This window comes from Haplochromis burtoni, unplaced genomic scaffold (assembly GCF_018398535.1).
Source record: "Haplochromis burtoni strain Fernald_Lab_line unplaced genomic scaffold, NCSU_Asbu1 Contig_684, whole genome shotgun sequence".
Lineage (NCBI taxonomy): Eukaryota > Metazoa > Chordata > Actinopteri > Cichliformes > Cichlidae > Haplochromis > Haplochromis burtoni.
The window spans coordinates 85,893-111,295 of NW_024583045.1; the positions used below are offsets into that span (position 1 = coordinate 85,893).

General features: G+C 41.4%; 1 protein-coding gene across 4 annotated transcripts in view; it reads left to right on the top strand.

Annotated features, from left to right (window-relative positions):
* si:zfos-2326c3.2 (traf2 and NCK-interacting protein kinase) overlaps nucleotides 1-25,403 on the top strand; it is a 57,641-nt gene that overhangs the window by 15,116 nt on the left and 17,122 nt on the right. Inside the window, exons 4-19 of one of the 4 annotated variants that reach the window (XM_014330041.2) lie at nucleotides 739-864; nucleotides 999-1,109; nucleotides 2,204-2,294; nucleotides 2,491-2,621; nucleotides 4,384-4,438; nucleotides 4,575-4,653; nucleotides 5,872-6,044; nucleotides 9,025-9,097; nucleotides 9,508-9,634; nucleotides 9,881-9,997; nucleotides 10,263-10,394; nucleotides 14,239-14,304; nucleotides 18,526-18,840; nucleotides 20,231-20,365; nucleotides 22,431-22,568; nucleotides 24,036-24,106. In XM_014330041.2, coding sequence (XP_014185527.1) covers nucleotides 739-864; nucleotides 999-1,109; nucleotides 2,204-2,294; nucleotides 2,491-2,621; nucleotides 4,384-4,438; nucleotides 4,575-4,653; nucleotides 5,872-6,044; nucleotides 9,025-9,097; nucleotides 9,508-9,634; nucleotides 9,881-9,997; nucleotides 10,263-10,394; nucleotides 14,239-14,304; nucleotides 18,526-18,840; nucleotides 20,231-20,365; nucleotides 22,431-22,568; nucleotides 24,036-24,106 — 1,940 coding nt within the window. The remainder of the gene's footprint in view (nucleotides 1-738; nucleotides 865-998; nucleotides 1,110-2,203; nucleotides 2,295-2,490; nucleotides 2,622-4,383; nucleotides 4,439-4,574; nucleotides 4,654-5,871; nucleotides 6,045-9,024; nucleotides 9,098-9,507; nucleotides 9,635-9,880; nucleotides 9,998-10,262; nucleotides 10,395-14,238; nucleotides 14,305-18,525; nucleotides 18,841-20,230; nucleotides 20,366-22,430; nucleotides 22,569-24,035; nucleotides 24,107-25,403) is intronic. The other 3 variants (XM_014330042.2, XM_014330044.2, XM_014330045.2) reach the window with 3 other exon arrangements.

Sequence of the window (25,403 nt, forward strand, 5' to 3'; positions counted from 1 at the left end):
CACACACACACACACAACCTCGTCGTAGGCAGAAGCCTGTGTGTTTCAAACGGAAGTGAAAGTTCAAACTGTGCCTTGTCATTTTTCTCCCCTCCTGTGAAGATTTAAGGGAGGGCAGCGACTGTGAGAAGCTCTCTGTTGTTTCCACTTTCCTGATTAACAACCACAGCCAGCTTCTCCAGCTCTCCTCTTTTCTTCTGCTCTCGTTTCCAGATCCCGAGTAGATTTAGCAGTCCAGTGAATTGGAGAAGTCACAAGTCATTTCCAGGATTTATACTAGGAAAACAAAAAGTGCCGCACACAGTTTCCTCTGCTTTCTTTTTGTCCTCTGTCACGTAAAGTCGACCAACCCCAGTGGTTTTGTTGTGGGATGGGAGTAGTTGAGTTGAGGTCCAGTAGCTGGGTGAGAGATCATCTAAGGGTTATAAAACAGATTCAAGAGGCCTGGATGTGTTTGTGATTTTACATTTGGAGCGACATTTTAAAACTTTAAATAAACAGGTCACGTGTCCAAGGCAGAAGGGCCACTTTTATAAAAGCTTTGAAACCTTTTTGAACCCAACACAGAAGCATCACAGCGCCGTAACACCTGCTCTTCAGACAAACACCAGGCAGCGCCATTTTCAATCACCTGTTAACAGTCACATGACCATGACTAATAATGAAATTCCAGTTAACACATGGCAGTAATATTTTTGTCACTTGTTTGATTCCTTATGTTTTTGTTCTTGTGTTTAGGAGGAAGAAGAGGAGATAAAGCTGGAGATCAACATGTTAAAAAGTTATTCCCACCATAGAAACATTGCTACTTATTACGGTGCCTTCATTAAGAAAGGCCCTGCTGGTCAGGACCACCAACTCTGGGTTTGTAAACTCGTCACATTTGTTTGTTCTTCAGCACAAACTGTGGATTATCTTAGTTTTTATTAAACAACTGCTGTTCTTTTGGGTTACCTGTGTCAAACACCACATGTTTCTACTATTTATTTCCCATATAGTTAGTGATGGAGTACTGTGGCGCTGGCTCTGTGACAGACTTGGTGAAGAAAACCAAAGGAAACTGTTTGAAAGAAGACTGGATTGCTTACATCTGCCGGGAGGTGCTCAGGGTAAGATCAAGCACACAGCGTAAAAGGTTTTTTTTACCTTTATAAGTGACCATTTTAAATAAGTATAGAAGATGTGAGCTTTCTGGGTAATGCGACGATGCTGTTTGTGTCAAACCCTCCATCGTCAGCTAACTCTGTGTGATCTAATAACACAAACAAACACTCAGCAGGGACCTCTCTCTGCCTGCGGTGCTGTTTTAGTGTTGGTTAAAAAAACGCAGGTAGTAACTTGTTTGTGGATGTAAGCGTGGTTCAGTGTCTGGTGTTGTAAAGAAACACGATGGCTGCTTTTAGTGATTCTTTGCCAAAACATCAAAGAGCAGCCAAACTGACACTGATACTTCCTCATGTTCAGGGATTTATTCTCTCGTATGTTTCCCACTGTGACTCGGGGGGGATTTCTTCTTTTAGTTATATACTTAAAAGGCCAGTTTAAAGCACATCTCTGTAAAATGTTATGGTTATCATTATGAGAGATCACGAGGTCCTGAGAAAGGCTCCGGGATGTTTGCTTCGCTTTCTGTGCTGGTGTTTGTGGCTCAGAGACATACACAGTAACATATCAGCTTATATCAGCCCCCGGTGTCCTTGATGTTGCCGTTATCTGCAACAAAAATGGAACGGAGCTCATTTTTTTAGTTTTTTGTTTTTGTAGTTGTAAAAAAACTTGAGAGACAAAGGGCTCTGGACTGTCGCCAGAGTTTTCTCCACTGCTGTCAGCCATGCTGTCTCCCCATTGTTTTAACATCACAACACACGCACGCACAAATACACACAGAAACCATGGTGAAGTCATTGTCTGAAATAAGACTTACTTCCTCTGTTTATTTAACCCACTTTGAAGAAGCGAGAATGCAAATACACACACTAAAACTGTGCTTGAGTTACTCGGCCACTCAGTAACTGCCTAAAGTAAGAATGTCTACTGATGGACTTGAAGCTAAAAGCTAAATCCTGCTCTCCGTTCAGTAATCCTTCAGACACGTGATCTAAATGCTCTCCGAGGGCAGCGTTTGCCCCTTCGTATTTATAGCGGCGGTCATCTGACCGTGTGTGCACGGGAGTGTTTATATGTATTCATATTTGTCTTCCAGGGCCTTTCCCATCTTCACTCCCACCATGTGATTCACCGAGACATTAAGGGACAAAATGTTTTGCTCACAGAGAACGCCGAAGTCAAACTGGGTATGACATACTGACACATGCGCTGTGGTTCCTCAAGCAGACGTAACCCCTGGGAGAACAACAGAACAATCACACAGTCATATTCAAACACATAAATCTCACAACCACAAAGACGCTTCTGAAAGTAGCAACAGTTGTGGCTGTTTTTCACACATGAAACCTTTATTTTTATTTTATTTATTTTTTTTTTTTGCAGTTGACTTTGGCGTGTCAGCCCAGCTCGATAAGACGATCGGTCGGAGGAACACCTTCATCGGTACTCCTTATTGGATGGCCCCGGAGGTCATTGCCTGTGATGAGAACCCTGAGGCTACATATGACTACAGGGTACCTAATTTCAAAGACACAGCCTTGTTTCATTTTTGTTTTTTAAGTGAGAATTAAGGCAGTTCCCAGCTGCTTAAGGTGGTTTATTTGTTATCTAACATGGTGCAGACTATGCTGTGGACAAAGTGGAAGTGGCTATATTTTAATATTGAAGTTATTCAACCACACATACATGGAAATGACTGATAAAGATGAACTACTTTACACTTTTACAGTTTCAGTCATCTCACAGCTCATGAAATCCAGATGCAAGGAAAGCAGCATTTGTGTAACTGTGGTTGTTTTGTACTGTAATGCTGAGGCATTATGCTGAGTGTGGGTCACCAACCACAAGTCATATCTGTTGTGCCACACGCATGTGAGACACACAACCAAGATTCAAACATCTGCTCTTATTATTGCTTTTGCTTCGAGCTCAGTTTAGTTTCACTTGGTTTCCAGAACTCATTGCAGTGTCTCACTCTAGTTTTTATTAGTTTCAGTCTTAGTTACTAAAATGTTTTTGGATTTATCCATTTATGATTGAGGAAGTTCAAAATAGGTAATACAAAATAAACACAAAGCTTCCTGTTATGTAGACACTGCAGCCATGAAAACCCTCCTGAGTTGACAAATTTGACCAGCGTGACGAAGAGCAAGTCTGCAGACGTTTCCTGTGTGTTGTCTGTTTTAGTTATTTTTGAAAGTGCGCAATATTATTTTTTCTTCTTGTTTAGAAGTTTTAGATGTGAGTTTATGTTTCATCAACTCTATTACCTTTTACGTGAGAGTGTCAGTAAAGCACTTTAAGCTGTTTGTTGCTGTGTAAGGCAAAACTCACTTGGAGGTCACAGGTTTGCTTTAGTCCTGTTAGCTGAAACAACGTTGTGTTGACAGCCAGGATCAGTTTCTTCTTCAACATTGTTGAGGGGATAAAAAGTCCAGTCGTCGCCTTCAGTTTGACTGGCTGCTGAGGAACACGTGGTTCTGGATGTTATTGCTACTTCGCTGCCTTCCTCATGTTTTCCAGCTGACACTGTTGAACCATGTTAGTCTGCCATGGCTGTGTTTGGTCCTGACAGCCTGACACTTTTAATTAGTGTTCTGAAACACAGAAAAAATCATTCTTAGTCAGACTTTATCTTGTGTTTTCATCTGTAATGTCTGTCACTAACCAACACGTGTCAATTCGCAATATTGAGCCAGTTCAACACATATCACCACACGCAAGAAGTTCATTGTCTGTGAGATGGCTTGCAAATCGCGTCGACCATGATTTAATTCCAGCGACGCCAACTTCTGTGACGTAACGTCGTTTAGCGCTCGCTTCTCCTGCCTGTCAGATGTGGGCTGAGAAACAGCCCCGGTCTCATAGCAGCACTCAGAAATAAGTCTGCATAAACGTATATTCAACAGACAGCTTCCATAAATATAAGAAATTCACCAGAGTGACAACATCTTTCAAACACAGTCCAAAATCTTTTTGCTGTGTTCTTTTTTTTATGATGTAAACCTCATCCAAAATCTTCACGATAAAGTTTGAGTTTACTGAGTGACTGATTCATTTTATCGTATTTCGCAGAAACAACCTGAGACTGTTTTTGAAGAAATTTTATATTAATCAGATCTCACACCCACGATCTGTGAACTCTGGAGACTGTTTCTGTGATTCCCAGACCTCGATGCACTACACCGCTTTTACTAATTACATACAGTCATTTTAAAATGGTATCCAAGGTTATTAGCTACAATATAACCTTTAACCCGCCTGTCTTGTTTTTAGAGTGACCTCTGGTCTTTAGGCATCACGGCCCTAGAGATGGCAGAAGGAGCCCCCCGTAAGTTAAAAACGCATCTACACACATGCACATGACTAACTGATATGCTGAAGTGTTTTACACTACATCGTATGTATTTCCCTTCTCATTTGTTCATTTAATTTTATTTTTATTATTCGGCCTGTGCCCTCCATAGCTCTGTGTGACATGCATCCAATGAGAGCGCTGTTTCTGATTCCTCGAAACCCTCCACCAAAACTTAAGTCAAAGAAATGGTAAGCCTCACACACACACACACACACACACACACACACACACACACACACACACACACACGCAGCAGGATGCAAACAGCAGTGTTTGGGATTTATCTTCTAAAAACAGGGCCTCTGAGGGGTCTTTGTTGTGGGTTTCATGCATCTGATAAAAGATCTTCCAGCACTCTCGTCTTGAGAAGAAAAGGTTGAAAGTAATGGGCATGTCTAGATATATCAAGATAAATAAAGTTTTTTTTGTTTTGTTTTTTTAAAGAAGTCCAGTCATCCAGATTAAAAACCCACTGGTGTGTGTGTTCTGGATTGAATCCTATTTAGGGTTTGATTATCAGCCTCTTTCCTTTCTCTCTCCATATTTTCTGTGGATAATTGATAGGCACTTGTTGAACTCATGGTGGAACTCTCATGCTGTCTTTCATTCAGTATTAATGTCATCTGAAAAATGCTTTCTATTGGTGCTTTTAATGGCGTCAGTGATTTGGGGTGAACTGCTTTCCCATTTCGCTCCAGGCCCCCTTGAGGCAGAAAAATAAAGCAGCCCCACATTTTCCTTCCCAGTTTTCTATGACTTTACACACGGCGCATGTCACTGATTGTAGAGTGCTTCTGTAGGTAGATATCATCGTAAAAGTTGGACTCGTTATTTTGGATTTGCTTTTCCTCGGTAGAGTAGCGCTGGGAGAGGCGATTCTAGCTTTTATACTGTGGGTGAGTGGAAATACTTATTTAAGAATTATGTGGAGTGTTATGCAGTTCAGTGAATTAGATATTTATTTAATGTTGTCTTCTCTTCTGATTTGTTGAGTTTTATGGTTGGAACTACAATTTGTTGCTGGTTTTAACCCTACAAAAGCATTTTTATCATATTTGCTACATGAGTTTCTGAGACCTCCATCTCATCAACATAATCAATACTTGCCTAAAAAACCTTAAAGTCTTGTTTGTTTTTTGTCTAAAATTAACATTGTTGCTAACAAAAAGTTGCCAAAAGCGCCGAATGTATCAAATGTGATACAAAAAATATATCATCAACAACATGATATAGCAAAAAAAAAAAGTGGATTTTAAAAAATGAGTCTTTAAATTAGTGATTCGGTTTAGAGAATTTAGTGTATTCACAGAAATGTGGAGGAGGTTAAGTGATACTTTGTTACGTTAGTGTGTCTGTTGTTAAACCTGCTTGTAATGCTTTCACGTTTGTCTGTATTTTGTCTGCAGGTCGAAGCGTTTCTTGTCGTTCGTTGATAGTTGCCTGATCAAGAACCATCTACATCGACCCACCACAGATGTCCTACTGAGACACGCCTTCATCAAAGACCTGGCTAACGAGAGACAAGTTCGCATCATGCTTAAAGATCATCTGGACCGAACCAGGAAGAAGCGAGAGAAAGGTGAGGGCAAATAAAGGCAGTAAATTTAAACCATAAACGAGCTATTGGCTGTTTTCCTGCTGTCTGTATACAGGGTGGTTTACAGTGACAGAAGCTACGGCTATTTTTCTGCTCATAGGCTGCTTCACATTTTCCAAAGTCATCCAGCGAGCCAGATCAGAGTCTTTGCTGGACCACTTGTGTCCCCTGGGCCTTGGGTTTGACACCACTTCTCTACAGGGTTCACAGTTTAATTCCACGTAAAACAAAGGCTGTCATATCTGCACTACGCTGTTAGAATCTGAAAATCCTTTCAGGTGTGTCTAAGTGTCAGGGGTTTTTCAAAGTAAAATGTCAGGTTGAATTTATCACCATGTTTTAAAAATTGACGGTATCTTCTGGCTTTGAGCCCAGCCGTGGTGGATAACGCCGCACACTTGAGCTGAGAGTGGACCAGCTGCTCTCACGGCAGCAGCAGCTGTTTCGCTCAGGCTGCTCAGACAAACACAGCATTTTGCCTCATTTCTTGCCTGCTGTTTATGGAAATGATTCATTTGGTTGCCATTTGGTACTTTTGCATATATTCTGCTTTGTTGTATCTTCATTCATTTTGTCAAAGCTTATGAAAACATATTCTGATGCTAACAGCGCCGGCGAGGCAGACGAGGAGAGCGCAGCAGCGGGAGAATGTTAGGTCAGGCCGAAGGGAAGTCTCGGGCTGACCTTTGCTTTCCTTTTTCTGCTGCATTCTTTTATAACAATGTCTCGCTCACAAAGATGGACGAACGAAGCGAGGACGAAGGGAACAAAAGGCATAGAAACAGACAAAAGAACAACAAATTAGGAATGTGTAACACGAGGAAGCAAGCTGTGAGACGTATAGTGTGAACGTAATTTATCCTCCGCTTACTCTGGATGAGCTGCATGTGCTGAATCACTGATGCCAAAATGTGCAGTCAGACAGTGAGAAAAACAGTCAGGACGGAGATATTTATGACTCTCTTTGCTTTGTTCTCATGTCAGTATTCAGACAGTGTAAGTAATCCTCATAATGTCTATTAGCTTTATTTTTCTTCATTTGCAAAAGTGAGGGAGAGAGACGCTGAGGGGAAGTAAGGAGGAAACGAATCACCATCTGGTTCTAATCTTCTGTTGGCTTATAACAACACTCTAATGACTGGTAGGCTTTCTGCTGTATGCGCTGCGTGTATGCAGTGTGTATAAGGCCATATTTGTGATTTAGTGTGTGTTTCTGTTCCCCTGTGCCCCTCCGCAGTAATGAAATGTTGGTAGTGTTACTGTGAAGAGAAAAAACTTTGCAAGTTCTGCAAGAAAGGAAAAAAAAAAAGAAAATCAGTGCGTCCGGATGTGATGCAAAAACGGATGTGTCATTCATCATACCCAAGAGTGTAGTTTGGACAAAGATGTCTGTGTTTTGGAAGATGAGTCACTCCAAAAAGAAATGATTAAAGTCCCACTTTTCAGTCAGGAAAAACTAGGCCGTCCCCTCCAGTCCTTCCCGTGTCTTTCAGCTCCTTTGGAGCCCTTCAAGCATGACATCACCACCATATAAAATATGCTTTTGCCCTGTTTGTTAACGAAAGTCTTCTTTTCTGCTTCGAACAAATCCACCTGTGTTGCGTTGCCTTTTTGGCTTCTTAATGGCAACATATGGTGTGTCAAGTTGATGTTCAACTTACCCCAAGCTCCTATCACACCATATGGTGGCCAAATGTTGTTATAGGAAGCTGACTGGACCCATCTTCATGTACCCCCTTGGAAGAGTGATTGATTTTAGTGCAGTCTTCATGAAGGCGGTCCTGGTTAAAAATGACACTGGGATAGTAGCATTTTTAAACATTTCCTACCTGTGCTAACACATGCTTGCATGCATTGTGTTGCCGTGTGTCCCTTGATAAAAGGTGTGTGTGGAAACGAGAGACACCTTTTAGATGGGGAAGCACTGCTGTCCTGAAATCTGCTACAGCATAAAACTCTGCTCCTTTAGGCTTCCATAAAAGAAGCCTCTTTCATTTTTTGCTGAATAACTTTGCCCACACTAGACTTTTGTGTGGCTTTGATAATGACAAAATTGCTACTGGCAGCAGACGATGAAGGGGGAAGAGGGTAGGGCATGGAGGAAATTTTAATGAAATAGCTGCTTGCTCACAAAGCCAGAAACACAGATGAGAATTCCCACCGCGGTGCTGACACATCAGAAGCGTTCACCCAAGACACCACCCGTGAGCGCATCGCATTTCTAACGCGTCAATTTACAGTAGAGCGTGCAGTGCAGCGTGTGAATGGTGCGACTCGTCAGAGAGTCTTCACTTTCTCTGCATCTGGGGCCAGATGCATGAAGGCCTGGTGACTGACGTCATACAGTGGCTGTTTGTGCATCAAGTTATTTGAAATGTCAGTGAAAGGAAAGACAAAGAAGAAGCAAAAGTGAAAGTAATGCACTCGCTCGAAGTAGAGAAAAGAAACTGTTTTATTTTGGAGTTTCAATTCTGGAATAATAAAAAGAATAATCTGTAGAAAAAGAGAACGAGAGCATTGGTGCTGCAAGGCAAAAAGGAGAAATGGTGTAACCACTCACAGCACAAAAGGGCAGATTATTACTACAGCAATTTATTTAAGCACCTACAATTACCAAAGAGAAGGAAAAAGTTTCACGAGGTTCAGTACCCATTAAATTATGTGCCAGATGACTTAAACTGGAGATATTCATACAGATGTGCGTCTGTGCGCTTCTGTAAACAGGACAAAATGTTCTGTGATATCAGCTGTTTGCCTAAAGGTGAGATTGTGTCTCAGCTTATTTTTCATCGGCATCATTTTGGGTTTGACTCTGAAAAAGTGTGAAGTATCAGGACCAGTGTCCATGTGGGAAAAGGAGTACGTGTATTTAAATATCACCATGTTGGGTGCTGCATAGTAACATTTTACTGTATCCACTCCTCCTCGCTTTCTCTCTTCTCTCTCCTTTTTACTCTCTCAGAGGGCCCAGAGTATGAATACAGTGGCAGTGAGGAAGAGGATGATGAGGTCACAGAAGAGGAAGGAGAACCCAGGTAAAGCTTTGTCACGCCAGGCAAAATATTATTCACCAGAAATTAAAGCAGGACTCAGTTACTACATGATCCTTTGTGAAGTAATAATCACGCTAAGCAACAAGCTGTCAAGCACACATCATGCATCTGCCATATAAACATATAAATGATTTTTTTAATTGTTATTAGGTCTTAAGTGATCATTGCTACTGAATCACTACAGGTTATGTTTTATTATAAGTCCACAGACAGATGTTGCTGTCCCTGGATGTCAAATAGCAGATGGTGCCCTGCACAGAGCTCACTCACTCCTAGAGTGAGATTAATGTGTGTGTTTTTGTTGCTGTGACCACTTTCCCTTCGTCCTCACGTTAACTCGAGCACGTCACTCGCACTTGACTTAATGCCGCTCACGTGTCCCTCTCCATCAGCTCCATAGTCAATGTTCCCGGCGAATGGACGCTGAGGCGGGAGTTTCTTCGACTGCAGACAGAAGATCACGAAGGCGGCAGAGACGTAGGGCGCGGAGGAGGTGGTGGAGGTCAGCGGGGACAACAGGTAGTTTGTTTTGTTCTGTGCAGTTTTGTCTACATGCATATAAATTTTAGTAAGATGCAGAGAATTACATGTGATACATTTATTATGAACAGCAGGTTATTTTACTGAACTATTTCACATTTAGCAGTTAGCTTTCAGTATCGTGTCAGGGTTAGACAGCACTCCGCTCAACGGTGGATGAAGTCAAACATGAATCGGTTTTCTTAGTTGCATTTTAACTGTGGTCACGTTGTATTTGACATCCAGGCGTTGCAGCAGCACAGGCAGCAGCTGGAAGAACAGGAGCGATACAAGCAGCAGATCCTGGCTGACAGACAGAGGAGGATCCAGCAGCAGCAAGAGCAACGGCAAAAGTTAGAGGATGTAAGTGCTGTTATTTACAGTGGTTTCCATAGGATTCACTCCGCATTGACACATTAATAATAAAACGTTAAGAGCAAATATAATATTTTATTGTGTGTGCTTAACTTCCTCTTTCACCTTCCTCATATCGAGTCTTTAAACTCCGACCGTTGTGACTTTATGTAGTTTTACTGCAGGGAACAATGTCAGCATAAAGCCTTAATGTTTGTTTAATACTTACATTTGTTAGGTTGATTAAAACAGTTCCCTTTGTTGTTGCCTGCAGCAGAGGCGACAGCTGACAGACTGTGCCTTTCAGTGGGGAGAACTGCAGGAGGTCTTCCTTGGGGAGGAGTCTGAGCTCCACGACAGCAGGATCTTAGTGGATGAGGGAAACAAGAGGAGCGACAGGAGACAGGTGAAGATGAACTTTTGACTTGGTAGCAGTTGGAGGATCTTTTTATACATGCATACTGAGTCCACTGTAGGTGTAGTAGTGAATTTCCAAAGCTTACGTTTTACAGCAGTGTTATGATAACCTTACAGGAGACCTGTTACCTTTATTTGCAACTTTACCTGAAGCGAGCCCTTTTTGTCACGTCCTGAGCTCAAGAAGGTTCAGTTTTCTCTATGCGCAGATAATATTAGCAAAGCTAATATGGTAGATAACCACAACTTAATGAAACTGCTTAATATATTTATCTTAAACAGTTACCATTGTTTTTGGTGCTTTCCAAAAAAGCTTGTTTGGTTTGTTAATATGATGTCACTTGAGGAGAGGACAAAAGCTGAACTGCGTGAAGGTGGACAGTGATTGGTTTAAAAGCATCAGATGTAAGCACTGATTCTTAGCTGACCAAACAGCTGTTGGATGAGCTGTAACATGTTCATGTCTTTACCACCTTCTTCACCTGACAAGTTTTCCACCTGTGATGGTTTCCCAGGGTTTCAGATGAGTTTTAAAAAAAATGATCAGAAGCATCAAGCAGACACGCAGCAACTTTGTCACTTTGTTTCTTTCATATTCACGTGCTCGGTTGTTTAATTAATTAAGAAAAGCTCCCGAGGGGAAGATCAGGCTCCATAGCTGCTTAATGCTCCGCTGTGTTCGTCACCTGGCTGCTAACTTTGTCTGCTGCCTGGTGCTGGATAAGTAGTCTACAGTGCATTAAACAGAGCCTTTTTTGCCAAAAACAGCTGCCTACTGAGATGGAAATGACGCTGATGAGGACTGTCGGGATGGAACAAAAGTGAAGACGTGCATAGTGATAAGTTACTTCTTGCTGAAATGTCTTCCCAGTAGGCTGACTGCTGCACGTCCTTAATAACCCCTGTGTTTGAGACATAAAAGCCAACACAACAGCTGAACGTGTATATGTGAGTGATAGGAGTGAGAGTCTGACCTGGGTACCAAAACTGCTCTGACCTCCAACAGCTAATCCCTAAAACATCTCATGTCTTTAGATTATAGTTTGAGCAAAGTTATATAATGTCTGTGAAGTAGCTGTCAGAGGAGTTACTTTGTGACAGGTGACTGAAACACTGTGTGTGTGTGTGTGTGCGTGTGCGTGTGCGCGTGCGCGCATGTGCTATCTACATTTGGTTCAAGCTTCAGAAAATAAAGCTGTGATGATGATGATGTGCACGGCACTGATAGCGGGTGCACCTGTCAGGCTTTGTCACTTGGGTGATAAAAACACACCTTCAATGTAACAGAGTGATGAAGGACCTGGTGTAGTCTTCTCAGTTTTTGAGGACTTAACTGGTGCAGGTTAAGAATAAAGTAAAAGAGGAGGTCTGTATTTGGACAATTTTTCCTATTTCACTGTACCGCTGAAAGTTTTCTGAATTATTTGGAGTTTGAATAAGTTTTTTTCCCCATCAAAACTGTTTCCCCCCCACATGCTACAACATGAATATGTTTTACTTCATTAAAACTCCGTTTATTGCATCACAGAAACCTGAGACCATGAGAATGACCTTTTCTGTGAGGCAGTGTTACAAAGTAACTGTAGCTATGTGTGTGTCTGTATGCACACATTTAACAAAGTATGCTGAGACGGTGAACTGTCTGTATCAGTTTCAATCATTTTGAGCAAAGACACAAAGACACTCTTTTTACTGTTTTAGAAATTCATTTTTTACTCATTAATTTTGACACATGCTTAATGAATCTATTCCATACACCAGTGGGTTTCAATAGGTTTATATTAACACTGCAGAGCAGGTTAGTGACTGGGGATTCTTCTTGTTGAAGATGCTGTACTTAAATGCTATTAATATCTGTCTTATTTTAGTGTGTGTGTGTGTGTGTGTGTGTGTGTGTGTGTGTGTGTGTGTGTGTGTGTGTGTGAGGGAGGTATCTGTACGTGTTAGTCTGATTACACAGATTACCTCAAAGTCATTAAGGTCAGCATGTGTAATGGATCTATCTGATGCTTCATTAACTTTCACTGTATGTGTGTTTAATTATGCGACAGGTTCAGTGAGCACATGATGTGATCTTGTATTATGTCAGATGAATAACACGTCTGCTGCTCCCAATCATCGCACACATCGATTGATTTAGCAAGTATTGCGTGATGTAGTTCAGTTCACTGTCAGCAGCTTCAGACTGTAGAGGTCGCCTCTCCAACTGGAAAGGGAATACTCATTACACAACCTTACTTGTTACAAATCTAAATGATTTGTAGCAAGTAAGGTCTGATTTCCCTTTAAAGAGTTGCAGTGTGACATTTCTTACAGCACTGGTCAGGATGGGTTCCAGTTCTCACTGGATTAGTGGTGACGGTCACTTAAAAGGAGCTACAGCTGCAGCATGGCTCTGCTTTAATCGTGATGTCATGCTTTGAATCCTCCTGTATCGTCACAAAAACTTGGCATAGTTGTTTTTGGCCTTTTTTAACTTTATTGACAGATACAGTGAAGAAATGACAGGAAAGCAGAGGGAGAGAGAGACAGGAGAAGGCATACGGCAAAGGGCTGTGGGCCGGACGCGTATGCCACGTGGTCGCCTGCTCAACACACTGAGCTAAACTGGGCCAGTGTGTTTGACTGGATCTTAAATCATCGTTCTGACTGGCACACATTAAATACTATTTATTTATTTATTTCTGAAAAAGACAATTTTCATGGCTTAAACCGGAGTATAAAATGGTTTTCTGGCGAAATGTAGAACAAATCAGCACAATATCCTTTATTTCTATTGATTGGTGACTTTCATCTAATACCACCAGAAGGTCATAAACCACACGGTCCAGATGACACATGTGAACAATACATCGAGTCGGTCACTTGAAGCTGGTTATAAAAGTGATTCGGTGCACACGCAGTTTTATCTTCTATCACTTTTACAGCAGTAAGCTTGTCTGTAGGCTGCTACAAAACTGTGTTGGTGCCTAAAACTAAAATTATCTTTCTATCAGTTGAACAGGAGAGGATTTTATTGTGCAAATTACCAGTAACTTGCCAGTTTAAATCAGATTAAGGTTTAAAATGTGCGTGACTGTGGTTGTGACCAGTTTGAGTGACAGCTGCGAGCTGTCTCTGAGGGTTCACCTCAGAACTGAACCTCGTGTTTGTGGTTTTAGTTGCTTTGGAGGACTTTTAACACATCCTTTCAATCTAAATACAAACTCATATGTAATGTCACTGTGGCTTTGTTCTTGTTTTCCTGTTGTCACGTGTATCACTGTAGAGTTCAGTGTAGCATGATTCCTGTCTCAGGTGTAAGTGTTAGTGCTTCCTTGTTAACAAAGCTGTAATTAGTTTGTAGACTCAAGGCCTCGGTTCTCACCCTGCAACAGTTTTGTCCTTGCGCGTCCTCACAGTGGCACCATCGATTGCTCGCAGATGAGGTGAGCTTCACCTTGGATCACTGCTCAGAGGGCGCTTACGTTTGTCCTGCAGACATTTGATTTGTAATCAGGTTAAGCTGCCGTTTCAGCTTAAACCCTGTTGAGTGTGACCCTTCACATCAAAGCCCAGTGAACACAATTTGAAGCCAATGGTGCAATCACTGAAAATATTTACATAGATTAGATTTGATTAAGCAGTGTAAATGCAAAAAAAATTCAGTTTGTGCTACTTAGTTTTTTCTCTTTTTTCAGAGAAATTCAAATGAGGTTATAATGAAATATTTAAAGTTGAGTGTGGCGGCTAAAAGCTTCGTGCCATCTTGCACACTCTGAATATTTTAGTTCCCACCTCCTCAAAACCTCAGAACATCTTAATTAAAGTGTGTGTGTGTGTGTCCTGAACAGGATCAGGCAGGCAGACAGTGGAGTGCCGATGTGTCAGTGAGGCCTCTGGACTCTGTGGCGGAGCAGGTAACAATCCTTCACTTCATATTTGTTCATATATTTGCTTGTTTACCTGTCACTCACATACGAGTGACAGCAGGTGAATTTTCTCTTGAAATCTTCCAAATGTGAGCCGATCCTTCATGTGGTCGATGAAAGCAAACAGCGTGGGAGTGTCCAGACTGCACCTCGTGTCTCTTTTTCTCTTGCTTTCTTTCACCATCTCTGTATGTTCTTATGAATGTGTTGCATGTTGTTAGATGTGTTATAAACCTGGATTCTCTTTTATTTTTAACACTTCATGAACAGCATCAGTGTAAACTGTTAACTTCTCTTATTTCTTATAGTTACAGCTTTTTTTTTTCTTGTAGCCTGACTGTAAAATTGAAACTATTCAAAGACTTGTATTTGTTTAAATCTTTCTTAAGTAGAAATTTTCTGACATGTGAGGTGAGAAAAAATGTGTTGCTGACAAGAGAATAAGGTTTAACCCAAAGACTGAAATGCAGACAGAGAGACAGCAGCTGGCTGTTGTTTGTTTCTCGGGTGGATGGAAGATGAAAAGATGTGCGAGTGAAGGCAGATGAAGAGTCAGAGGTGAAGCAGGTGGTGGTAATTGATCGTCTGCGTTTCATGTTTGAAGTGAAGTTTACGGAGGGTGACAGACCTGTTTGTTCTGGTGAAGTTTATTATTTAAAGTTCTCAGTCAGAGATTAGAGGTTTGTAATTTTCAGTGTGAGACTACTGCAGGAATTCAGAGAAGTCCCTGAGAAATCACTGACTTACACTTTACTGTACCGATAGCATCAGTTCTCAGTTTAAAGCCAAACCTTATCACAGCTTGGCATCTTTTTGTTTTAAAAGGCTTTCCTCTCCATCTCTCTCTCCACTGATCCCAGCACGCCTCCCATCCTCAGTTGGGTCCTCCTTCCATCCATCCCTCTGCTCGCAGCATGGGATCTCTTTCACTTCCAGCAGCTCTCTTTTAACTTGTCTTGGGATGATACTATCTAACCTCAGTAGATGTTTCAACATAAAAATTTGCAAAACATGGTTATATTTCTAATGCTCATACTCTTCATCTCCTTCTTTAGTTCTAAAGACGCACATCTCTGTATTGTTATGATTTTGTGGTGTGATTAGACTTCTTAATTTGTACTCCACCGCCTGCACTGACTGTTAAATGGTAAATGGCCTGTATTTGTATAGCGCTTTTACTAGTCCCCCCTAGGGACCCCAAAGCGCTTTACACACCCAGTCATCCACCCATTCACACACACATTCACACACTGGTGGAGGCAAGCTACAGTTGTAGCCACAGCTGCCCTGGGGCAGACTGACAGAATAATTACATTATACATGATCTTCTCTGATGTGAGAAGTACACATGTATTGTGTGTTTGAGTCGATCATTTTTCCTTCTTCAACAGTTCAGTCCGGTTTGGTGTTCGGTGACTTTTTAGACTCTACAAACAGAATATCAGACCTTACCATGACACTGAGTCAGGAAAGACTGCGTTTCGAGTGATCGTGGAGTCGGGTGTGGGTGAGATGGTTAGGTTGGCGAGGCAAGAGTGGACAAACTGTGCTTGTGGGCAGGCAGATAGAAACGCAGACTGGTGGTGGAGGCAGAGTGAGAGCAGGCAGGTGAAAGCTGCTTTTGTGCTGCAGGAGGGTGGAGGCTGAGCTGGGCACACGAGAGAAGTGAAGAGCTGACAGTCAACTGAGTATAAGAGACTAGAAGCACTAAGGTGACTAAAGTGGGCAGCTACTAAGTTAAGTTAATTGCAGTTTTGAGCCCCAAATGTTCATCTGAGTGAAGAAATCTGATTATTTATTTATTATTTTATTTTATTTAGAAAGAGGGGCATTACATATTAATGAACATTTTAACAAATGTAAATATGCCAGATTATAGCCTTGGGCTAATTTCCATCTGCAGACCCTCTGGCAGGTTGGTGTTAAACACAAGTTAGTAAAAACATACAGAGACACTATTTACAGATCATGTGACAAGGACAAAAACAGTGATCACATTATACTAGAACAAACAATGACAAGAAGAGTGGACAACAGAGGACAATATAGATTTCGATAACGGAAACACAACAATTATATTGCACAAACCCCAGTATTGCACATGCGCTGACTGTCCTGATACAGACCCTGTGCACGAGAAAATGCTAACTTCCTGTTTTAAGACTGGATGTAGGGTTGTACATTTCCGGTAGCTTTACTTTTAGGTCAATCGCTACTGTGAAGATGGATTCCTAAATTATGCCCAAAATTGCGTAAAGTTACAAAGAGCAGAGGTGGGAACACTCACCACTGCTGTGTCGTAAAAAAATCAAATGATCAATTTTGACGTTTGAAGAGTTTAGATCGATTGGTTGTTTACATCACTCAACACGAGCAGAACTGCATTACTGCATGCAGAAGACACATCGTCCACATCTCTGTATAGCGACAGTTCTTATGATTGAAACTGGGAAATGTTCAGCATTCAAACTACAGGTGAACATTAGTCAAAGGTTTTCCCATTATGTCGATATGCACAGGGCAGCAGCAGAGTATGGCAGTCTGAGTTTTACTCATTTCCATCACTGTAACAGAACACATGGATTTCCTCTGTTGTCTGTTTTGGTTCTATTTTCTCTGTTCAGATGTTTATCTTGATTGAGGTTTATGTTTTAGCTGGAAGAAAAACAAGCTCTGGTTTGAGATTATATATAGATCTGAAATTAGTGATAGTGATTCTCTATTTTGTCTCCGTCTCACAGTGTTGGACAGCAGACGGTGTGTTTGTAATGTTTCTGTGTGTAGGCCTTGTGTTCAGGCGCAGTTTAGTTAAACAGGATTAGGAAACTATGCTGTGCATTCTGACTGCGGCTTCCATGTTGTTTCCTCATTCTCAAGAAAACTGCATTAAAGTGATTTAAAGCCGTTTTCGCTCGATGGCAGCAAATACCTGAGCTGCTGTAGTTGTTGTCTTAAGCACAGACTGGACGTCGTTGTTAAATTGTTCTCACAAATCCTGAAGCGATTTTTTTTAACCTACTTACTTTCCCCGTGTTTCTGTTCTCTAATAAACCACTACAACAGTTCATGCTTTAATATGTCATATTTATTGTCATGTGACTAATGTGACTCTGGCCAAATCAGACCATAAAGCAGAGCGTGCAGTTTTAACAGATCTGATACTGTGTGCTGAAGGCTGATCTGCTTTAAATATTGCCAGGATACATAAATTCATCCATGTTTTTGTAAAAAAAATATCATTTTAATTCATGTTCCGGACAATATAAAATTCCTGTTGGATATGTTTAAGAAATGAATACATTTATAGTTAAACACTGATGTGCAGACGACACCATTGGCTGATTTATTTACAGCTTCATTCCTGTCAGTGTTTGCTGTTTAATGAATGTTTCACTTGTTTGTTGCTTTACCAGTTTGTGTTGTTGAAACTAGCTTAATAGGCCAGTGTGTGTTATATTTCTGTGCTATATCTGTGGGCTGAGCCTGGGAGTGTCCTTTTCATTGGGGATGCACAGCTAACATTTAACACAAATGACCTTTGTTACCCTCATAGTCGGCATATAGTTATATACTGTATTTGATACAGATGTACAGAGTTAGTTGTACATGAGTTGGAGTGGACCAAACCATGTAGCACTGGTTAGGACAAATTTGGTGCCATATAAAATGGGATGTCAGCACTAGATTGCTAAAATAAAGCTTAAAACAAAATTTTGTTAGCAAAGAAAACCAATAGCCACGTCTTTAGTTTTTTCTACTACAATTGATTGCTAAGCATGACCATTTAAATTGACAACTTAAGTGACCGTTGTACAGTTAAAACACTTATTTTAAGTGTGCATATTAAGCCATTAGGCCATTTAAAAAACCACTCTATCAAAAAAAAGGGTTATTCCACATAAACTATACGTGCATTTAGCTGAAGTCCATTTGTCCCGCCACAATTGACATTTGAGTAAAATCACATTTTCATGTTCATGGGGCATCTGCCACTTAAATCACTTTGACACTACTAGTAGTTAAATGAGCAAAGATGGTGGGAAACGCTTCAGTTTGTCTTTGTTCATGTGATTGTGTTACATTTGAATCTTGTGAGTAGCTTTGTAAACTGTTTGGGTGTTACTTTGTAACACAGTATACACGCCGTTTAAGAAGGACACTTCCAGGCTTTGTCAGTTTGTATTTCTGCTCTTCATGTTTGCTACATAGAGAGCAGTGGCTCCAAACCAGCTGCTTCAGCGTAAGGCCCAGCATTCGCAGTCTCGGCTTCAGTCGCAAGCCAAGTCCCAGCCCCTGGCCCAGCATCAGCAGCCCTCAGCGGGCAGGAGATCCCACCGCACCCTGCCCAAGGACCAAACCCAACTCCTGTCCCTGCAACACGACCACAGACACAGGGAGAAAGAGCAGCAGAGGAAAAGAGAAATGCCTGTGGCATCACCCCACAAGCTAACGGCTAATAGCGGGAACGCTGCTGCTGCCGCCGCCGCCTCTCCCAGGCGCTCTCCAGTCAGTCAGAGCTCAGCGGTAAACCCTGCCCCCCTCAGCCTGCTAGCATCTTCATTTCTTCTACACCCTACCTGGTCTTTTTGTACTTTCTCTTCTTGCTCACCGGTGCGAATATCATGCACTTTTTTTATTTGTTGTCAAAGTGCAAACATTTCATTTTTGCAACGCTGTGATGATTTAATCAGCTTTGGCTTTGTTGCTTTTCATGTAAATGCATGATGACAGATGAAAGACTGTCTGTGGGGGGTGGAGGCTGAGGGTGCATGTGGTTTCTGGCCTCTATTCATATCATCGAAGCTAAACCACACAAGGAACATGAACATGACCCACTGGTGTTATTTACAGAAATATGTTGAGACAGTCACATGATCGTGGTGATTGAAAAACATTTGTTTCTGCTCCTGATGTTATATTAGACACTCTCCAAACCACAAATTTCTGAACATGTTGAAAATATTTAAGCCTGAGCGCCTTGAAAGGAGAACAGGTTGAAACACAGTCAGGGCTTCACAGAGTCCGCCTTTAGGACTTTAATGTCAGGGAAGCAGAGCTGTGTCACAAATATAATATGCTTTTCGTTATTTTTCAAAGCTATACTGTACAATAGTTTATATTAAACATTAGGGCAGCTCAGCTCAGTCTTCAGACTAGTCTAAATGCACAGTTTCATGGCAGCTCTGTTTAGATTTCCTTTATTTTAGCCTTTGGTTCCATGTAATAAGAGACTATTCATAATATGCTCTTCTCAGAAACACATCTCGCCTGCCATCTCCTCTTTAAATGTTTTGCTTGTGAGGGGCAGCGAATCACAGGAAAGTTTTATTAAAATAGGGTTGGCTTAAAGGGAAAGCTGTATATGTTAAACAAAGACGCCGGTATAAGATAGATGAGGATTATTTTGAACCAAGAATCTGACAAGACGACTCTAGAGTCCAAGAATGAAAAGATGGTGCAAAGATCAGCATAAAAAGTTGCCTTTGAGGTTTTATATTTTCATATGTTGTTACATGCTTGTTGAGAGATTAAAGGCACATTATTACATAAACCAGACCCCCCGATAGTTATGTGGACAATTTCAGTGTATAAACTGTTAAAGAAAATAAACTTTGAAGTAAATCAAGACTTTTTTTTTCAACCACGACACTTCAGAATCGGTTCAATTTGCCCTTCTTCTTCCTGCACAGGCTGTTTTTTGTCTCTTTAGTCACTTCTCATTAGAAACATTTTCACAGTCTCAGAAATGGCATCTTTCAAAATGTCATACACCTCGATGATAAAATTCAAAACTCATTCCAACCTTCATTCTAACCTCATTTAGATTAGCTCCTAACTAGACGACTGTGTCCGTTTGTTTATGTCTTTTTAAAAACAGACATAAACAAACTTAATGGTTTGTTTTATATTTTAGATGGACTTCCACGAATCAAACTTAGCCAAATTGCTTTTAGCTGCTGGTCTTCCTGGCCAGATGCACTCGAGGCTGGGCTCCGGAAGCAGCTCTAGTCCTTGTACCCCAGCCATGCAGAGAGCTCACTTCATCCAGGTATACAACAGATGTGTCACATAGCTCATGCATGCAATTGTGCAATTCTAACACTTTGGGTAAGGCTACAGTCCCACTAGAGAAAACGATGAATGGAGACCGCTGTGTGACCAAAATTATTGCAGTTAACTTTGAAAGGATCACTTCAACGATGGGGACCAAGTCTGGGGACCACTCAGGCAGTTGCTGTCTTCAAACTTTGGCGCATTAAGTTAGTGATGAAATGGCAACAAGGCAGCTTTCAGTTTTGAGTAGGAAAGGGCATTAGTGCAGTTAATTAAGTCTGTTCCCATCAGACTTGTATTGTTGTATCTGAACCAGGGTGGACTCACACAGCCAACAATGCACAATCTGCAGATCAAACGTGACCGTCTTAGACTGGGCCAGATCTAAACGTGGCAAATGTACCAACAAGCAGACATAGCTTGTTCATTTCTTTTAATCACCTGCATTTTATTAAGAGCAAGTTTGCTCATCAAAAATGAGGGCATGAATAATGCGTGCAGGGTTTCTGTTTTTCTCTCTGAAACGTGGCATTTAGAATAAATGTTTATAAGGGTGAACTCTTCTGTTACACGTTGCTGTAACAGAATGTGTGTGTGGTCCTGAGAAGAGAGACTCGGGTGGAGCGAAGTTACAAACTATTCCTCCATGAAACCTCGAATCTGTGTCCAGCAGCTTAATGAAGATGCTGTTATTGTGCTGTGTGCATAAATGCTTGCATTTATGTTTCTCTGCAGTATGTGAAACTGAGCTTTGCACCAGGGCCTTGCTCTCTGAAGAAATGTTATGTGCGTAGTTTGTTGGCTTTGCTACTGATGGTGCAGCTGTGATGAGCTGATAGAGAGGAACAGGAACACTCCTGAGTGATAAGATCAACCCTAACTTGACTGTCATTCATTGCGTCATTCACAGAACCTGCGGATCATGATGCTGTAAAACATGATACAGAGCCAGAGAATTTAACGTGTATAATAACTTACAGATGGAAGTTTTAAAAACAGCGTTTTGTCCCGTTGCATTTGGACATTATTTCTTATTAATAATAGCCTAGCCGGTCAAATATCAAAGTCCAATTAATAGCTGGATTTTAAGAAAGAAGAGGCTGAGAAATAAATATTGCCGCTCCTCTGTGTGTGCGCACTGCTGAGAAACAACAGGGAGATTGTGTACCGATTTAGTAACGTGAATAAAAGCCTGAAACATTGGAAGCTGCTCTGCTCACTGGAAAGAAGGAAACGACATGGACTGGATCTGGATTCTCCGTCTCCTCACTTTGACACTTCAGTTCTGCTCCGTTTCAATAAAATCTGTCTTATTGCAGAGGAGGAATATGTGGAGCAACAGGACAAAGCCAAAGTTTTGGCACTGCACACAGTTTTGACACATCCAGCCGTGACAATTACGCACTCTTTCTGATCGCAACTCTAATTCCAAATAAATGAGCATTCCTAGCAGCAACTATCGTGCATGTTGGATGAAGATATGCTTTTCACTGTTAAATTTCAGCAGTGTTCAGTAAATAACCTGCCACAAACCTTTGTAACTTGGGTTTTGATGGTGCAGATAAGTTGCACTAGTTGCAACATGTTGACAATCTGTCTACATTTATAAATGACATAGCAATTAATCACAACCCTTTGCCAACCTACTAGAAAGTGACTGCCCTCAGTCCAAGTCAGACCAAGATTTGTTGCCTTATGTTGAAAAGTGGTCAACCAGAGGTTGAGGCTGCTGCACGCTCGTGCCACAACTACTTGCAATTAGCCCCAGACAACAAAAACAAAATCACCATCCAACTATTCATTCTCCTTGGGGGGGTGTTGGAGCCTATCCCAGCTTCCAGGGTGCGAGATGTGGGGTACACCCCGAACAGGTCCCCAGAATGTCACAGGGCCTATTTACTCACAAACCTCTGGTGTTTCTTGGTTCCTCGGAGGTTGCCGTCCTGTTTTTACTCCAGTGTGACTGAAGCCTAATATGCTCATTTCATATAAATGCTAAGTGCTGTCACGAGGTACTATTTAATAACTTTTTACATTCTTCTTTTTTTCTTTTTTCCCAGAATGAAAATCTTCGTTCAAGTCGGGATGCCCCACACAGCAGCTCTATGTCAGACATGGCCATCTCCCCTTTGTCCCTATTTTCTCCCGTGTCCCCAACTGACAGTGTCTTCTGGGACTCTGTGGAGACTCCACCCAAAGTGAGTATCATCTGTTTTTAGTTTCCAGCTCCTTACTGGGTCACGGTGCAGATTTGATGATTGGCGTGAACGAGACATAAGTTCAAGTGATTCATTTTGTTCTTCTGGCTCCCACCAAAAGAGGAAGTCTTTGTTGTGTCCTGCATCACATGAGCACAGGATAGAGAGAGAGAGAGTGTGTGTGTGTGTGTGTGTGTGTGTGTATTTGGCATCTTGTATTCTGATCAGTTGCCCAGCTAAGGAAGTGGTGCATTGAGCACGAGGTTGTTATGTGGCTGGCGTGTTTGTCGTCAGTCTTTTGTGTGTGCAGCAGATAGGAGGGGAGGAAGGGAGTGTGTTTTACCTCGAGGTTTGTTGTGAAATGCCCCCAACTAAAATCATCTTTCTCACATTTACCTCATCTCACCTGCTAATATCGCTGCTCTCCCTGCTAAGTGATGTACAGAGTTGGTGTATTTACCAACAGAACACCATATGGGGTTGATGAAACAACTTATAAGTACTACAGAGACAGCAGGGGGGTGCAGTAAAGCTGTCTATTTGCTGTGTTATGTTGTTGATCTAACAGGAGGCCATATGGTGCTTATAGAGAGAGCAGCTAATAAGTCAGTACACTTTCTTGCAGTGTGGTGACTTAAACAAAGGAGTGGCTGTGAAAACACTGGGTTAAACAACACTACAGTGTGAGTTATGAGGCAGACATTAATGACTTTTCCTGTTGCCTGAATTCACATAACTTACCCTCTGAATAGTATTATGATGAAACTTAGAGGGCATTTTTATAAATCCCTACTAAAGGTTTTGAAATGCTCTTAAAAAATGTTTTAAAAGCCTTATATTTGACGTGTCTAGCACAGTTGACGGGAAGCGATAGACACTGGTGCAGCTCAGTGTCTCTGTGGGTGTCTGCGCTTGTGCAGATGCAGGATGTGGGCAACTCGTGAGAAGGACGATAGGTATTTCCACAGCTCTCTTCCTGCATTCCTGGGTGTGTCTTCCTCTCTGTGACTTTGTCACTTGACCCAAGAGATGAGAGGTTAAAAGGCTGCCAGCTGCTTGACCGAAAAATACACACACACACACACACACACACACACACACACACACACACACAAAGATCTGAAAAGAGAAATTCCTCCGAGTCAGATAATATTTCCACACTCTATGATTTGGACGTGGCTTTGATGTGTTAAGAGGGGCAACATTGAAATGTTATGAAATGGCAAAGCCAAATGGTCTCATTAGTTTCTCAGTAATAAATGTCTCCCCGAGGGTTATTAAAGATTTTATTGCACTCTGCTCTGCAGCCTTTCAGGCATTGTAAATGTAAAGGTTTCATAACCACATAAACCTTTTTTAGAATTAGCTCTAACATACTTTGACTCGACAGAATATTTAGTGAAATAATCAGGCGGGAGCTTTGTGTCCACATGGTTTTATTAAATCTATTTTGCTTTGATCTTTCAGGTCCCAGAGCGCACCACCTCAAAGTATTACTGCAGGGAACCGATGATAGGACACAAGAGGGCCGCCTCAAGGTAGAGCACTAATACATGATGTCCATACAAGAACCAGCGCTTGGTTCACCAAGTCGGTGCCAAACGTGGCTGCTAATGCAAGAGGGCTAACACGCGTAGGCTACACTAAGCTAGGTCCTGTTCATAATGTTAGCAGGTTGTCATTACAGTTCAGTCTGTACCAACACAACGAGTCTGGTGTGTGTGCAAAATTTGATTTGTCTGAGGCATTTTTTTGGATCAATTTTTGTATTAAAGTGTGTAATGTGATTGCCATTAGTAGAGACCATCACATGGGTTTGTGACAGAGCAGAAGTGTGTTTAAATGTTACAGGTTGCTCATTTTTCACACATAACAATATCAAAAACTCAGCAAGTGTCACTTGCAGTGACAAACCCACTAATAACTTTTAGCAGCACTTCAGTTTCCTCTTTCTTGAAGCGGTCTTAAGTGCAGTTTTTTGTTTTACAGAAACCCACTGCACACCACATCTGAAGTATTAGACAATAGCAACTAGCTAGTGACCGAATGGGAGCATGCAGCATCTAAATGACTAAACTTTACCCCAGAAGAGAGCAAAAAAAGATCAAATACAAAAACAAAGAGGGAAACTTGAGACTCTTACATGATGACTGTTGGTTTAACAACCATGTTACTCATTCTTTGTGGTGCAAGCAGCCATAAACCTCACCTGGGTTCTTCTTCTGCTGAGAAATGAACTCTTGAAGCAGTCAGCACAGACACAGTGTTTGTTTTTTAAAATGCACACGCCAATGCACGGGAATCAAACTCGATAATTAATGAGTTTTAATGCAGTTTCCAGAATCACAGTGAGAATAATTAGCTTCAGATGCAAAGCGTTGTTCAGCACCTCATTTGTCTACCAGCTCTTCACATTATCATTATCACATTATTTTACTGGTGTATATATCATATTTAGTATAAAATATTAATTGATATGAAGTTAAACATTTTATTTTAGTTGTAGTAAACTCTAGTAAACTGTCTTTTAAGCTGGCGAGTCATTTTTCTTTTAATGCCTCATTAGAATAAAATGTCTCTTTACCACAGTGTTGTTGGGCCTGACTTATTGTTGGTGTTTGTGTGGCGGTCTAAGTCAGCATGTCGGCATCCACCTCGGGAGAACAGCAGATCAGATTCATTTAGCCTGGATGATTATTTTTGATGAGATGAAAATAATGGTGGGAAAACTGTCACTGCAGTGACGGTGTGAAGGACGTTCTCAGATCAGGACAGAGAGATGTATAGTGTTGATCACAATTCAGCTCACTTCCTGTCTTTAACTGTCTTTAACTC